At 32.2% G+C, this 18136-nt stretch overlaps 1 protein-coding gene across 1 annotated transcript in view; it reads left to right on the forward strand.

The window, feature by feature from the left end:
• Positions 1 to 18136, forward strand: part of LOC143067553 (rab3 GTPase-activating protein non-catalytic subunit-like) — a 49103-nt gene that overhangs the window by 22281 nt on the left and 8686 nt on the right. Inside the window, exons 20-29 of the mRNA XM_076240894.1 lie at positions 1840 to 1937; positions 2308 to 2404; positions 3366 to 3526; positions 4070 to 4262; positions 5154 to 5300; positions 5655 to 5761; positions 14034 to 14100; positions 15318 to 15388; positions 15819 to 15854; positions 16590 to 16664. Coding sequence (XP_076097009.1) covers positions 1840 to 1937; positions 2308 to 2404; positions 3366 to 3526; positions 4070 to 4262; positions 5154 to 5300; positions 5655 to 5761; positions 14034 to 14100; positions 15318 to 15388; positions 15819 to 15854; positions 16590 to 16664 — 1052 coding nt within the window. The remainder of the gene's footprint in view (positions 1 to 1839; positions 1938 to 2307; positions 2405 to 3365; positions 3527 to 4069; positions 4263 to 5153; positions 5301 to 5654; positions 5762 to 14033; positions 14101 to 15317; positions 15389 to 15818; positions 15855 to 16589; positions 16665 to 18136) is intronic.

Raw genomic sequence — 18136 nt, forward strand, 5'->3', positions numbered from 1 at the left:
GAAATCTATGAAATTTAAACACAAGGTTTATGACCATAAATGGAAGGTTGGGTTTGATTTTGGGAGTTTTGGTCCTAACAGTTTAGGAATAAGGGGCCCAAAGGGTCCAAAATTGAACTTTGTGTGATTTCATCAAAAATTGAATAATTGGGGTTCTTTGATATGCCGAATCTAACTATGTATGTAGATTCTTAATTTTTGGTCCCGTTTTCAAATTGGTCTACATTAAGGTCCAAAGGGTCCAAAATTAAACTTAGTTTGATTTTAACAAAAATTGAATCCTTGGGGTTCTTTGATATGCTGAATTTAAAAATGTACTTAGATTTTTAATTATTGGCCTAGTTTTCAAGTTGGTCCAAATGGGGGTCCAAAATTAAACTTTGTTTGATTTCATCAAAAATTGAATAAATGGGTTCTTTGATATGCCAAATCTAACTGTGTATGTAGATTCTTAATTTTTGGTCCAGTTTTCAAATTGGTCTACATTAAGGTCCAAAGGGTCCAAAATTAAACTAAGTTTGATTTTAACAAAAATTAAATTCTTGGGCTAATTTGATATGCTTTATCTAAATATGTACTTTGATTTTTGATTATGGGCCCAGTTTTCAAGTTGGTCCAAATCAGGATTCCATATCAAGTATTGTGCAATAGCAAGAATTTTTCAATTGCACAGTATTGCACAATAGCAAGAAATATCTAATTGCACAATATTGTGCAATAGCAATTAATTTTCAATTGGAGTTATCTTTCTTTGTATAGAATAGTAGTTGATAATATATGTTGGAAATTTGCCAGACATGACTATGATGTCATTTTCTATTTTTATTTGCCAATAACTTTATGTAAATAACTTCATTGGAAATTTGCCAATATCAAATGTTGATGATGAAGTTTTTTTATTGTTTTATACAATAAACAATGTATATTCACTTTTACTACCAACCAATCTTTACCATTCAGTGATAACAAGCACTTTATTTTACATTTTAATATTTTATGATGTATTTAAAAGAGTAGTTATTGTTGCAAACTCCATTAGAAATTTGAATTGATATCAGTTTTGGAAAAAAGGAAACAGGGATGTGAAAAAAAAGGGGGGGTTTAAATTTTTCTCATTTCAGATTTCATAAATAAAAAGAAAAAAGAAAATTTCTTCAAACATTTTTTTGAGAGGATTAATATTCAACAGCATAGTGAATTGCTCAAAGGCAAAAAAAATCTTTTAAGTTCATTAGACCACATTCATTCTGTGTCATTTAATTTTAGATTTAAAAAGTTTGAAGAAGAAATCTTTAATTGATTTGTAAAATCTTGACATTTGTTTTGTGTAAAAAAAAAACCATGTAATGTCAAAAATTTGATCACAATCAAATTCAGAGCTGTATCACGCTTGAATGTTTTGTCCATACTTGCCCCAACTGTTCAGAGTTTGACCTCTGCGGTCATATAAAGCTGCGCCCTGCGGAGCACCTGGTTGTCTTTTGTAATGATGGCAAGGTGATTTGATCTTTCAAAATATGATAGATTTTATCACTCCTATTTTAGAAATAGGTGGTTTATACCGTACCCAGGTATTCAATAAAACTAATAAAACAGAATCGTAGAAATGTATGTAGTGAATATTATTGCAGATTGTTATACTTGAAGTTTTTAAGTATATAGAGAGTATATGGTAAAAAGACATTCAGAATTTATGCTTTTCACAAAGTATTTTTTTTTTTATGAAATTGAATATCATAACATGCTCAATACAATTATAATAGATTTTTAAATTGTAATTCATAATACAGAACCAGAACAATGTATTATGTTTATCATTACTGACTTTTTTCTTTACAGTTAAATTTTTGTTTGAGCTTTCTCTGAGAGACAACAAATCAGCCAATGAACTAGGTATTATTCTACAAGATAGCTCTCTGTCCCCAAAGTTGTTAATGGTAAGAAATAGATTACCTCTTTACAATTTAATTTTTTTGGGGGAGGGGGGGAATTAATACATGTGTATAAAAACTTTTATTTCATTATTTTATTTTAATCACTCCAATAGTTTCCTTTTCAACAGAAAGAGTGCAGTAAAATTTTTTGAAATGATTTATTTTGGAGCTTCACCTCATTTAATAGTCTGTCTGGAATGAACAGTGACATATAGAAAACAAAGTATATGGGATATGCATCCATGACACAAAATCAGTTCATGCACAGCAAAAAAATAAACAAAAAGCCAAGAAATAGCGCTTATATTGCTGTTCTTTATCTTAAAGAAATATCTTATTTGTTTTTTACTATTGTTGTCTGAATATATTACAGCATATGTTGATATACTATTGGTTATCATATGTTGAACCCTTGGTGATTTGTATACCTGCATTGTACCACATCATTAAAGTCATCACTGAATTGACAGGTAAATCTTAAACTTTATAAATCAATCAGTTTGATAACAGTCATAAAATAAGAGAATTGATGAGATCATAAATTTAAAGGTTCATAGGTCGGCATCCGTCCCTTCGTTCGTTCGTCCGTCTGTCCTGCTTTAGGTTAAAGTTTTTGGTCAAGGTAGTTTTTGATGAAGTTGAAGTCCAATCAACTTGAAACTTAGTATACATGTTCTCTATGATATGATCTTTCTAATTTAAATGCCAAGTTAGAATTTTTACCCTAATTTCACGGTCCACTAACATAGAAAATGATAGTGTGAGTGGGGCATCCATGTATTATGGACACATTCTCGTTTTTATGTCCCACCTACGATAGTAGAGGGGCATTATGTTTTCTGGTCTGTGTGTCTGTCCGTCCTTCTGTCCTTTCTTTCGTTCGTTCATTCGTTTGTTCAGGTTAAAGCTTTTGTTCAAGGTAGTTTTTGATGAAGTTGAAGTCTAATCAACTTCAAACTTAGTACACATGTTCCCTATGATATGATCTTTCTAATTTTAATGCCAAATTAGAGATTTTACTCGAATTTCATGGTCCACTGAACATAGAAAATGATAGTGCGAGTGGGGCATTCGTGTACTGAGGACACATTCTTGTTTGTATTTTAAAATCATTTGCATCATATTAACATGAAATTAATGATACATTCAAGCAGCTGCACTCAAGAAAAATATTCTGACCAAATTGACATGCAATTAACCAAAAGGCTTCTTGTAAGGCTATGCATATAACAAATTAAGAATAGATGAATGGGAAATGGTTTTGTGCAGGAGAAAATTATGCAATTAACCGAATTATTCTAATAAGCGATATGTGATTTAGTGGAGTCGACTGTAATAGATAATAATAAAAAAAAAGTAGATTTAAAAACAGTTGTTTGTTTATATAAAAGTAATGTTTAAAAGGATCGTTTACTTGTCTTTCTTTAACAGACAAAGCTGAAGTGCTGGTTGAATGTGATAGCATATCTCCTTGGTGGCAGAAGATAAGAGATACTTGTTGTCATAGCAACAATGCAGTAGCAGCATATTTACTTAGCCTTGCATGTAGATCTGTAGCTAAACAAATGGAATATAATCAAGTCAAAGCAAAGGTAAGATAGCTATCAATAGGAATAAATATATGTTTGGATGTTAAGCTGTTTTCATATACTCAATTCATGGGTGAACTATGGTATATGATGGTCATAATCAATCTGATTAAGAAACATACTCTGTCCATGGTTCCCTTTCAAGGAGAAAAAGTAAGTCAGAACATTATTGGATGTAAGCAAGGTGTGAGCTCAAGATCTGTATTTAAATCAGACTGGGTAATATCCTGATGTCAGTTAGATAGTGGTCCTGTGACTTCCTTCACCAATACAAACTGATATAGTCATGTGTGCTGAAAGAGTCTTTAAACATCAATCAATCAATCCATCCAACAGTGATTAAATTCATCAGAACCTTCTTTGGGATGTTTATTTTCAAAATTGTATCTTTCTGAACAACAAGCATTGCTGTCTTTTGGTTTTTGTGTTGTGGGTTGCTGTCTTGTTGGCATATCCTACACCTACCCTCATATTGATGCTGTGTTGATTGATTCATTGGTTACCATGTTAATGTGAGATTGAAATGATGTAATTTTGTTTTGATAGGATCCTGACGCAGATACAGCATCAAATGATGATCAGAGTCAGTGTAACTCTGTTGACGTACAGAGATGGGACCAGTTAGTCAAACAGTTAGAAGATGTGCTGTCTTTGTGTAATCTGTTAGGTCTACAAAGAGCGGACGACATGTCACAGGCTATTCCTGTGTCTGTTTCAAAGTTAATGGAAGGGGGAAGAGGTAAAACATATATTTATTAAAGGGAGACTATTATCATTTTAAATAAAATAACATAGTTTATCAATGCCATGATATTTTTAAAACACACAAAGAAGAGCTTATCTTCCTTTTTTTTTTTTAAACAACGAAATAGAAAACTCCAAACAATGAGAAATTAGAAATCTTTTACTATGTATATTATAACAATAAATTTGTTAGATTTTTATGCCCTACCTATGATAGTAGGGGGGCATTATGTTTTCTGGTCTGTGGGTTTGTAATTTCGTCTGTTCTTTTGTCCGTCTGTCCCATTTCAGGTTAATTTTTTGATCAAGGTTGTTTTTGATGAAGTCGAAGTCCAATCCTCTTGAAACTTAGTACACATGTTCCCTATGATATGATCTTTTTAATTTAAATGCCCCAATTTCACGGTTCACTGAACATAGAAAATGATAGTGCAAGTGGGGCATCCATGTACTATGGACACATTCTTGTTAGACTTCTACAATATGACTTGGTAAAAAACTTTTCTTTCTATTTTGTAAATAATCTTTTATGCAAATTCAGTAAATGTATGAGGGAGGCACAATCAGTTGGTCCGGTCCGTTGGTTAAACTTTGTATACTATTACTTTCTATTACTTTCATTGTGTCAGTCAAGTACAAAGCAAAATGTCTATGTCACAATAACATGTTCTTATCCTAAATATTTATTAAATAATTGTTGATGGATATTATTTTAAAGCAGTCATCAATGAATATGTTATGATAATATTGGCAAAAGCTATTGTTTTAGGTTTACAGCATATTTTTATTGAGATTATGTCTTTAGAAGTTTAATAGAATGTTGATTTTGTCAGCCAGAAAAAAAAAAACATTTCTTTTGTGCATAATAATTGTATGATGTTTATAGGTTCACTATCAGAGTTGGTTGCCAAGTACATTGCCAAGACAGGTCTGCAGCCATGTGATATAGTCAAATTTGGTTTGTCTGATACTATAGAGGTTGACCATGGTAAAGAGGTTGCAGAGACTGTTACAACACTGGATAAAATACAGGGTGAATACTAGACTAATTTGATTAAAAAAAATTGGATGCATGTATGAAAATGAGTTAAAATAATTGTGTGATTACATTTATACATTCATCCATTTACTCTGACTACCAATAAATAGTAAGAATCTAAAATGTCTTGAAAATAAATAATCACTATTAAAAATAACAAGTGAAACAAATATTATAGAGGTAAACTTTGTAAACCAACTTTTATGAAAATTGATTCAGAAAGTGTTCTGTGAAAGTTAAGTTTTACATGTTGACAGATATCGATTGAGTGAAATCTCCAAAATATTCATCAGATTTTAATAAAGCTACCAGTCAAAATTTGTTTTTTTAAACTATTGTTTCTTTCAGGTTGTTTAGAGATTTTACAGCAGAGATTTGTCCACAGTTTAGACAATGATGTTCTGTATGCCAATACATCATGGGAAAATGCTGTGTATTGGTACAATGAACCAGAGGTAAAAGTACTCATTGATTTATACAAGATGTTTAACAGGTCTCAATAAGCCCTAAAACATACCTTGACCTTCATAAAAAAAAGAAAATGTGATATTGTGACAAATCTGGACTTATTATTTTTATGCCCCACCTACGATAGTAGAGGGGCATTATGTTTTCTGGTCTGTGCGTCCGTTCGTCCGTCCGTTCGTTCGTCCGTCCGTTCGTTCGTCCGTTCGTCCGTCTGTCCCGCTTCAGGTTAAAGTTTTTGGTCGAGGTAGTTTTTGATGAAGTTGAAGTCCAATCGACTTGAAACTTAGTACACATGTTCCTTATGATATGATCTTTCTAATTTAAATGCCAAATTAGAGTTTTGACCCCAATTTTACGGTTCACTGATAGAAAATGATAGTGCAAATTTCAGGTTAAAGTTTTTGGCTTCAGGTTAAAGTTTTTGGTCAAGGTAGTTTTTGATGAAGTTGAAGTCCAATCAACTTGAAACTTAGTATACATGTGCCCTATGATATGATCTTTCTAATTTAAATGCCAAATTAGAGTTTTGACCCCAATTTTACGGTTCACTGAACATAGAAAATGATAGTGCAAATTTCAGGTTTAAGTTTTTGGCTTCAGGTTAAAGTTTTTGGTCAAGGTAGTTTTTGATGAAGTTGAAGTCCAATCAACTTGAAACTTAGTATACATGTGCCCTATGATATGATCTTTGTAATTTAAATGCCAAATTAGAGTTTTGACCCCAATTTTACGGTTCACTGAACATAGAAAATGATAGTGCAAATTTCAGGTTAAAGTTTTTGGTCAAGGTAGTTTTTGATGAAGTTGAAGTCCAATCAACTTGAAACTTAGTATACATGTGCCCTATGATATGATCTTTCTAATTTAAATGTCAAATTAGAGTTTTGACCCCAATTTTACGGTTCACTGAACATAGAAAATGATAGTGCAAATTTCAGGTTAAAGTTTTTGGCTTCAGGTTAAAGTTTTTGGTCAAGGTAGTTTTTGATGAAGTTGAAGTCCAATCAACTTGAAACTTAGTATACATGTGCCCTATGATATGATCTTTCTAATTTAAATGCCAAATTAGAGTTTTGACCCCAATTTTACGGTTCACTGAACATAGAAAATGATAGAGCAAATTTCAGGTTAAAGTTTTTGGCTTCAGGTTAAAGTTTTTGGTCAAGGTAGTTTTTGATGAAGTTGAAGTCCAATCAACTTGAAACTTAGTATACATCTGCCCTATGATATGATCTTTGTAATTTAAATGCCAAATTAGAGTTTTGACCCCAATTTTACGGTTCACTGAACATAGAAAATGATAGTGCAAATTTCAGGTTAAAGTTTTTGGTCAAGGTAGTTTTTGATAAAGTAGAAGTCCAATCAACTTGAAACTTAGTATACATGTTCCCTTTGATAAGATCATTCTAATTTTAATGCCAAATTAGAGAATTTATTCCAATTTCACAGTCCTTTAAACATAGAAAATGATAGTGTGAGTGGGGCATCCGTGTACTGTGGACACATTCTTGTTATTATTTAACATATTATTTATTGTATATGACATATATTTATTTGAATATTGCCGGGTGGTCAACTTCTCGAGAGTGCATAAACACTGATAAATGCATTGACTTTCATACTCATGATTTAAACTATTTGTACTTTGCAAGCGATAAGGGTCAGTTTTATATGTATATCTTGGTAATGTTTACCTATGTAATACTTTGATTATCCCGTCATGTAGTGATTTATTTTGACAAATATCGTCGTGAGATTCAACTTGTTTACATCTGCCATGACACCGTTCTGTACTTTCACTTTGCGATCTCATATTATTATTTGTTTAAGTTAACACTTTATCAATGCAGGTAAATTGCGTATTTATTATGTTTGTGCCTCCCTTTTCATTAACATTGTCTTTATTTATCATAGAACAGGGTTTTCATTGATCTCATTTAAGCATTATATCTAATGCGTAAGGTTAGGTAAATTACACCCAAGTTCATATGCAGTATCGAGAAAGGAATTTACTGTCCGTTTAAATATAGCATTATATAGAAATGTCCTTTTAGTTTTATTTGCTTTTAAATATAATTTGGACAAGAAGGACAAAGTGAGGACAACTTAATATTGAGTCTTTATTTAAGAATAACGAAATCTGATTGTCTTCTTGAACGTTTCAAGCCAAAAGACGTAAGAAACGTTGCTTTTGATTGGACGATTAGATGTTTACTCTAACGTCATAGTAAGAGCAAAAACACATAAATAGGAGCCTGTAGAACAACTTGTCATTCTGAATCAATCTCTTGAACCGTCAACTACCTTTTATATTGACCACCCGATTTATTACTTTATCTGTTGAATGATGAATGTGTATTTGATGTTTATTATATTGAAAGAAGAAGTCAGAATACTGTTGAAATAAATATCATTGTTATGTTTATTACAAATCTGTTTCTTCACACTGCCGTCGATTCCACTCCTCCTGAATGATGGTTAAACAGTTTATAGTAACCCTAGGTTTGTTACAGTTTGGTGTCAGAAGTGGGATGACAAAAAATAATTGTCATCCAGTGATCGAATACCTCGTCTGTGATTTTTAAATTTGAATAAGAATCTTATTTTTTTTCAACGCATTTAGTGAACTGGTAATAATTTTCAATGTCTGACGAATCTGATTCTGAAATCGAGTTAAATATGGATAAACGTGAAACAGTAGAGAAAAATAATGAAGACTCTGCATTAAATACAGCAAAACAGGGACAAGGTGATATTGAAAGTGAATTTAATAACAACGTACGAGACGACATAGCTAGACAGAGAAATACAGTAGAGACGGAACGGAATTTTGAAGGTGAACCGGGTGTTTTATATTTTGAAAATGAACGAAAATGGGGAAATGCACCACGATTTTGCCGTGAACAGTTGCCGATTGCTGGACATCCTGCTACAATTCGCCCAGATGCTTATAGTGGATCAGATTGGGAAGAATATTTTTCGCATTTTCAAGATTGTGCAGAACTAGGCAGATGGAGCATGGAGGATAGAGTGTTGACACTTGCTGCAAGTTTAAAGGGCCCTTCGCGAACTTTTTATATGAGCCTTCCTTCACATGAACACCGAACTTATAGTATACTTGTCAGTCGCTTAGAAGAAAGATTCGGAAGTGCCCGTCATCAAAACCGATGGTTATCTCATTTTGAAATGAGAACGCGAAATTCCGGTGAAACAGTTGCTGCTCTCGGTGATGACCTCTGTCAGATGGTACAAAAAGCTTATTGTAACTTGGATTCATTGGCACAAGAAGTGTTGGCGCTCAATCAGTTATACAAGTCGATTCCTATAGAAATGAAATGTCGATGCATAGATCGCGAATGTAAAACAGTTGCTGACGCTGTAGATATAATTGAAAGATATGAGGCTCTTTTAGGGGAGTCAAGTGATAAAAAGAAAACTAGTGTCCGCTCAGTTTCTTATGAAAATTGTAGTGAAAATAACTTAGATATGGAATGGCAAAATAATGGTGACCCAAATGTCAGATTAATTTCCCAACAGCCAAATAATGACAGAACCATTCAAATGCTTTTAAGTAGAATGGAGAAGTTAGAAAATCAGATTCGGAATACGAACAACCGATCCAACTTTAGATTTGGCCACAGAAATTACCAAAATGGGGGCAATACACAGAATCAAAGGACCTGCTTCATTTGTGACTCGCCTGATCATTTTTATAGACAATGTTCTATGTATAATGGTCATGAATTTAGGGAGAATAAACCCCTGAATTCACAGAATTTTAGAAATGTCAGACCAAATACAACTATGGAAACGGTTCAGGGAGACAACCGTCTGTTTATTCAATAGGTCGGGCGATGACGGTTACAGAAGTCGTATTTTATGTTAATTAAATGATTTTTAAGATGTTGGAAATGAAATTCAGACTCAAATTATAAATAGCAGAATAAATCAAATAGGGGGTCAAGAAAAATAACAGATAATTGATTTTATATGCATGGTTCAGTTTATGGACAAACATAAGAGAACTCTGGCAAAATATGTTTTATGAAAATAATGTGATTATTTGGGATATTACCTTGATAAAATTTTAGAACAAGATTTATTAATTAAATTTGTGCAGTACCAGTGAATTATCGAATATTGAAGTGACAAAGAAACCAGGAAAAGTATTTCACAGAATATAATGGAAACAGTTTAAAGTGATAAAAGAAAGTGTCTCATAATCTAGCAAGAAGTAAAGTTAAAACCAAAGAAGAGGACAAGACGCCATTCAAAATTTATTGTGCTTATGTGTTTAAATGTGTATCACTCGGTATTATTATTTTTTTATGAATAAGATTATTCATGTGTTGAATGATGAATGTGTATTTGATGTTTATTATATTGAAAGAAGAAGTCAGAATACTGTTGAAATAAATATCATTGTTATGTTTATTACAAATCTGTTTCTTCACACTGCCGTCGATTCCACTCCTCCTGAATGATGGTTAAACAGTTTATAGTAACCCTAGGTTTGTTACAGTTTGGTGTCAGAAGTGGGATGACAAAAAATAATTGTCATCCAGTGATCGAATACCTCGTCTGTGATTTTTAAATTTGAATAAGAATCTTATTTTTTTTCAACGCATTTAGTGAACTGGTAATAATTTTCAATGTCTGACGAATCTGATTCTGAAATCGAGTTAAATATGGATAAACGTGAAACAGTAGAGAAAAATAATGAAGACTCTGCATTAAATACAGCAAAACAGGGACAAGGTGATATTGAAAGTGAATTTAATAACAACGTACGAGACGACATAGCTAGACAGAGAAATACAGTAGAGACGGAACGGAATTTTGAAGGTGAACCGGGTGTTTTATATTTTGAAAATGAACGAAAATGGGGAAATGCACCACGATTTTGCCGTGAACAGTTGCCGATTGCTGGACATCCTGCTACAATTCGCCCAGATGCTTATAGTGGATCAGATTGGGAAGAATATTTTTCGCATTTTCAAGATTGTGCAGAACTAGGCAGATGGAGCATGGAGGATAGAGTGTTGACACTTGCTGCAAGTTTAAAGGGCCCTTCGCGAACTTTTTATATGAGCCTTCCTTCACATGAACACCGAACTTATAGTATACTTGTCAGTCGCTTAGAAGAAAGATTCGGAAGTGCCCGTCATCAAAACCGATGGTTATCTCATTTTGAAATGAGAACGCGAAATTCCGGTGAAACAGTTGCTGCTCTCGGTGATGACCTCTGTCAGATGGTACAAAAAGCTTATTGTAACTTGGATTCATTGGCACAAGAAGTGTTGGCGCTCAATCAGTTATACAAGTCGATTCCTATAGAAATGAAATGTCGATGCATAGATCGCGAATGTAAAACAGTTGCTGACGCTGTAGATATAATTGAAAGATATGAGGCTCTTTTAGGGGAGTCAAGTGATAAAAAGAAAACTAGTGTCCGCTCAGTTTCTTATGAAAATTGTAGTGAAAATAACTTAGATATGGAATGGCAAAATAATGGTGACCCAAATGTCAGATTAATTTCCCAACAGCCAAATAATGACAGAACCATTCAAATGCTTTTAAGTAGAATGGAGAAGTTAGAAAATCAGATTCGGAATACGAACAACCGATCCAACTTTAGATTTGGCCACAGAAATTACCAAAATGGGGGCAATACACAGAATCAAAGGACCTGCTTCATTTGTGACTCGCCTGATCATTTTTATAGACAATGTTCTATGTATAATGGTCATGAATTTAGGGAGAATAAACCCCTGAATTCACAGAATTTTAGAAATGTCAGACCAAATACAACTATGGAAACGGTTCAGGGAGACAACCGTCTGTTTATTCAATAGGTCGGGCGATGACGGTTACAGAAGTCGTATTTTATGTTAATTAAATGATTTTTAAGATGTTGGAAATGAAATTCAGACTCAAATTATAAATAGCAGAATAAATCAAATAGGGGGTCAAGAAAAATAACAGATAATTGATTTTATATGCATGGTTCAGTTTATGGACAAACATAAGAGAACTCTGGCAAAATATGTTTTATGAAAATAATGTGATTATTTGGGATATTACCTTGATAAAATTTTAGAACAAGATTTATTAATTAAATTTGTGCAGTACCAGTGAATTATCGAATATTGAAGTGACAAAGAAACCTGGAAAAGTATTTCACATATATAGACTCACAGAATATAATGGAAACAGTTTAAAGTGATAAAAGAAAGTGTCTCATAATCTAGCAAGAAGTAAAGTTAAAACCAAAGAAGAGGACAAGACGCCATTCAAAATTTATTGTGCTTATGTGTTTAAATGTGTATCACTCGGTATTATTATTTTTTTATGAATAAGATTATTCATGTGTTGAGATATAGTGTATATGAAGAAGTATTGGTGCAGTGTTGTGAATGCATCCAGTGGTTATGTGATATTTCTAGAAACGTAGCCCAGATTTGCCTATAGGGACTGATCACCCCAGAGTTGGTTGAAAAGAGGGGGTTTTCTAGAAAATTTGGTGGAATATTGTGATATTTCCAAGATAGTTAATAATTATAGTTGCAGCGTCAACAGAAGTTATTATTTGATGTTAAAGTGATACTGTGTTTTTGTAGATAAGTTGAAGAAATTCGTGAATGGCTCTAGTGTTTCTCTATGGTTTTTAAATGTGTCCGATGTCATATCAGAAATTGCTGAGTGTAATAGTGAAAATTATCTACCGATGACAGAAAGATGATTTCCCTGAAGATACAGAAGTGTGGATGATATAATTAAACAGTGTGAATATATTCCATTAAAGATTGAAGAGCACAGAGACTATAAGTAAAAAATAAAAGTACTGGTATACTGTTACCTCCAGAAAATACAGGAGTATTTTAAGACTTGGGTGGGGAAAATTGTGACAAATCTGGACTTATTATTGTTATTATTTAACGTATTATTTATTGTATATGACATATATTTATTTGAATATTGCCGGGTGGTCAACTTCTCGAGAGTGCATAAACACTGATAAATGCATTGACTTTCATACTCATGATTTAAACTATTTGTACTTTGCAAGCGATAAGGGTCAGTTTTATATGTATATCTTGGTAATGTTTACCTATGTAATACTTTGATTATCCCGTCATGTAGTGATTTATTTTGACAAATATCGTCGTGAGATTCAACTTGTTTACATCTGCCATGACACCGTTCTGTACTTTCACTTTGCGATCTCATATTATTATTTGTTTAAGTTAACACTTTATCAATGCAGGTAAATTGCGTATTTATTATGTTTGTGCCTCCCTTTTCATTAACATTGTCTTTATTTATCATAGAACAGGGTTTTCATTGATCTCATTTAAGCATTATATCTAATGCGTAAGGTTAGGTAAATTACACCCAAGTTCATACGCAGTATCGAGAAAGGAATTTACTGTCCGTTTAAATATAGCATTATATAGAAATGTCCTTTTAGTTTTATTTGCTTTTAAATATAATTTGGACAAGAAGGACAAAGTGAGGACAACTTAATATTGAGTCTTTATTTAAGAATAACGAAATCTGATTGTCTTCTTGAACGTTTCAAGCCAAAAGACGTAAGAAACGTTGCTTTTGATTGGACGATTAGATGTTTACTCTAACGTCATGGTAAGAGCAAAAACACATAAATAGGAGCCTGTAGAACAACTTGTCTTTCTGAATCAATCTCTTGAACCGTCAACTACCTTTTATATTGACCACCCGATTTATTACTTTATCTGTTGAATGATGAATGTGTATTTGATGTTTATTATATTGAAAGAAGAAGTCAGAATACTGTTGAAATAAATATCATTGTTATGTTTATTACAAATCTGTTTCTTCACACTGCCGTCGATTCCACTCCTCCTGAATGATGGTTAAACAGTTTATAGTAACCCTAGGTTTGTTACAATATTATGGAAGATGAGTAAACTCTCCATTAAACTCCAAATTACATAGAAATCATATATCGCTATACAGCCTGCCTAAACCAAATGTTATGAAACTTAAACACAGTACTTAATTCCACAAAATTTAGATCAAGTACAAATTTTGGTAGCATCACTTTTACAGTTCTTCCGTTATGTCCCTTTTAACTTTATATAATATGCAAGCAGTAGCACCATCTGTGTCCCATTGACACATTCCCCATTTATTTGTTTTTATTATAAAATGAAATGGTTTACTATTTTACCATGGAAAAATGGAAATGAAATGACAGTTTTAAATTTGTATTTGTAGTTGGTGCAGAATTTGAAGCTTTCTTCTGAGTATCTAAAGCTAGTACAGAATGCTGTTCTCCAGCATGGTAAGTATGGTTTAATATACCTCTTCTGAGTATCTAAAGCTAGTACAGAATGCTGTTCTCCAGCATGGTAAGTATGGTTTAATATACCTCTTCTGAGTATCTAAAGCTAGTACAGAATGCTGTTCTCCAGTATGGTAAGTATGGTTTAATATACCTCTTCTGAGTATCTAAAGCTAGTACAGAATGCTGTTCTCCAGCATGGTAAGTATGGTTTAATATACCTCTTCTGAGTATCTAAAGCTAGTACAGAATGCTGTTCTCCAGTATGGTAAGTATGGTTTAATATACCTCTTCTGAGTATCTAAAGCTAGTACAGAATGCTGTTCTCCAGCATGGTAAGTATGGTTTAATATACCTCTTCTGAGTATCTAAAGCTAGTACAGAATGCTGTTCTCCAGCATGGTAAGTATGGTTTAATATACCTCTTCTGAGTATCTAAAGCTAGTACAGAATGCTGTTCTCCAGCATGGTAAGTATGGTTTAATATACCTCTTCTGAGTATCTAAAGCTAGTACAGAATGCTGTTCTCCAGCATGGTAAGTATGGTTTAATATACCTCTTCTGTGTATCTAAAGCTAGTACAGAATGCTGTTCTCCAGCATGGTAAGTATGGTTTAATATACCTCTTCTGAGTATCTAAAGCTAGTACAGAATGCTGTTCTCCAGTATGGTAAGTATGGTTTAATATACCTCTTCTGAGTATCTAAAGCTAGTACAGAATGCTGTTCTCCAGCATGGTAAGTATGGTTTAATATACCTCTTCTGAGTATCTAAAGCTAGTACAGAATGCTGTTCTCCAGTATGGTAAGTATGGTTTAATATACCTCTTCTGAGTATCTAAAGCTAGTACAGAATGCTGTTCTCCAGCATGGTAAGTATGGTTTAATATACCTGATTGTGTTAAAGTGATGAGAATGTGACTTAGTTGGTCAATTTTTTACTTGTTCAAGCTTGTAATAGATTACAATACTCAATGTTGTGTTAACATCTATTCTACCTTTAGTTGATACTGATATTCATTGTATGGTATATATACTTAACTTTCAGTAGCTTTCTTTTTTTTCTTTTTATATTGTTAGAAGATTATCCAAGTAGAAAAAAAAAATACTGTTGTTAAATGTAGGAAACAAAGATCTTACCTGTATTGGCAGTTAGTTAAATATAAGTCCCCTGTTTTTCTTGTTGCTTTAGTCTTATAAATTTATTATTGATTACAGGAGTAGGAGCTATGATGTGGAGTATGTTCATTTCTAAAAGATTCCAATCAGCTGCTTTATTAATGGAAAAGGTAAGATTAAGACTCCTATTTAAAAAAAGTTCATATAACATTGAAACCCTGAAATCAATTTCAGATAAAGTTTTTTCATTATGCAGACTGTCTTATTATTGTTTAAATGGTTATTTGAGAAAAATTGAATCAATAGAGATAATATGACTTGAATAAATTAAAATGACTGCTTTCATGACACTTACATATTAGTGAATGAAAATTGCAAACCTTCAACTTTAACTTTATCTGGACTTATCATCTCTATTTGGTGATATATACCCAGCTCTATTGGATTTGCTCTTTCTTTCAAGATGCTGCTGTTCTATTGATCTTTTACCTTCATCTTACTTAAAATTTGACTTTAGAAAGGGGGAAATAAAGATTTAATGATTAATGCCTTTGATTCTAGATAGAACAGTTTTAAATCCAATTTTATGATATTTTGTAGGTTGGAAAAATACCAAAGGATAGGTTAACTAGAAAGGTTAGTAGTGCATCTTGATTTACATTTATCTCACTACAAACTCTTGAGTGCCATTTTCTCTTTAGAAAAAAATATTCCCAATACTTTCCATATCCTTTTTGTGGTACTTTTTATAATTTTTTCACATTTGAAAGCTTTTCAAACACGGCTATAATCATCTTATGATACAGTGTCAAATTATCAACATGACAGATTTTATACATAAAAAAGTTTCACAACAGGCTAGGTACATTCTTAGATTTGATGGCATTCCACATAGTTTCCAAATATTTGACGGATTTTAACCATACATAATTATGCAACAGACATGTAGTATATATTTTTTTGCACTATCTACCATAAATGGGGGCATTATGTTTTTTATTCTATCAGTCTGACCATCCATCCTGTATGGTTTTAAGTATTGGTTTTAGGTAGCTTACCATCGCTTCAACTTCTGGTCACATCAACTTGAAATTTAGTGTACATGATAGAAAAGAATGGATATAAATTCATGACACAAAATCAATACATGCACAAGAAAAAACAACCAAAAGCAAATGTTCTTCATCTCAAAAGTACATGATCATTATAATGTGAGCTTTAAAATTATAAATACTATATGACAATTTTTACTCAGATTTTAAGGTTCTAATTGAAATATTATAGAACAAGAAGGCATTGTAGTATAAAGAGACATATTATACCCCAACTCTAGAAGTATTGGCTTTATTTCTTATTGGAATTGAATTTCAGGAGATTGGAATAAGTGAAGGTAAAATGGTTGACTTCATGGAAGCTGTGACAGAATTCCTGGACATTTTGATGGAGGTAACTCAATAGTAACTGTATTATTGCATTGGTTTGATTTACCAGGTATCAGTTTTCTTGCAGTGAATAAACACACCTTACATTATATCGCTTTTAGTATGGCTGTAAAGATCATAGCTTTCCTTAATTAATGTCTTGTATACATTTTGTCAGCGGCAATATGATATCAACTGCTACTGTGAAAATTTGAATTCATGGTTCTGTGAATTGCATGAAAAATGGTACTGTGGATTCATTATTATTCGTTGTATACCAATTTTTATGGATTTTCCTGAGTACAGGGGAGCCATGATTTAAATGTTAAACAAATTATAAATTTTCTAAAGGAATGTATGCCGACTTTGCCAAAACCATGAAATTAAATATCCATGAAAATATGCAAGTTTTTCTCAAACCATGAAAATTGGTACCCACGAAAATAAATGAATCTACAGTATCCCACAACGATGATTTTCTGATTTGTTGTTCTCGAGTGTAGGCACTTCAAAATTATGACATGAATATAAAAGACTTCTTCTATATAGTTTATATTTAATCTCTTAAGTAAGCAGTAGCAATATTACACAAGCGAAGAAATTGGAGACTTTTTATCTCAAAGTCATTTGTAATTAAGGTGGTGTCTCATTTACATATCATATATGATGTCAATATACTATTGATATATATAAGTCTTACGAGATATGTAATACACTGTTTGAGTATTTTTGTTTAAAAAGATTTTAAACCTTAAAAACTGTTTTCTCTTTCCTTCAGACAAAGGTAATATGTAGCAACTGTATGATGTAGTGTTATCTCCCCTTTCTTGGAATCTTGAAAGTGAATGATAAATTAAAACAAGGCGAAATATAGTTTGAGTTTTATTAGAGTTATTTCAAACCAATCTTACAGACTGTGTATATATAATCTTGTTTTATTATTGTAATGCTGTATTATCAATTCATACTATTTTATAGTTCTGACTAATATGCATGCTTATCCCCTTATGTAAAGCATGGTACAATAAAAAAAAATCAAAAGGAAAAAGTTTTAGCTGAACTCAAAATTGTGACATACTTTTTTTGACAGGTTAGCATTTATTAATTTGAACTGATGTAGTTTTAAGTCTTACCAAAAGGGTAATTGTCATAATCCTTGAATTGTGTATATTAAGTGAACTTATGAGAAAATGATAGTACTTACTTCAGGTTAAAATTTTGGTCAAGGCAGTGTTTGATGAAGTTGAAGTCCAATCAACTTGAAACTTACAATGTAGGTTAGGGAGACGGATTAATATAAGGGAAATCCCTTATACATTGTAGTATTATTGTATCACTGTATTTATATGTTTATGTCATGTACATGATTTTTTGAAATAAAATATGTTTGTTTAAAAGTAAACTTACAATGTAGTACACATGTTCCCTATGATATGATTTTTCTAATTTTAATGCCAATTTTCAAAGAAAATGATAGTGCCAGTGTGGTATAAAGAA

This window comes from Mytilus galloprovincialis, chromosome 3 (assembly GCF_965363235.1).
Source record: "Mytilus galloprovincialis chromosome 3, xbMytGall1.hap1.1, whole genome shotgun sequence".
Lineage (NCBI taxonomy): Eukaryota > Metazoa > Mollusca > Bivalvia > Mytilida > Mytilidae > Mytilus > Mytilus galloprovincialis.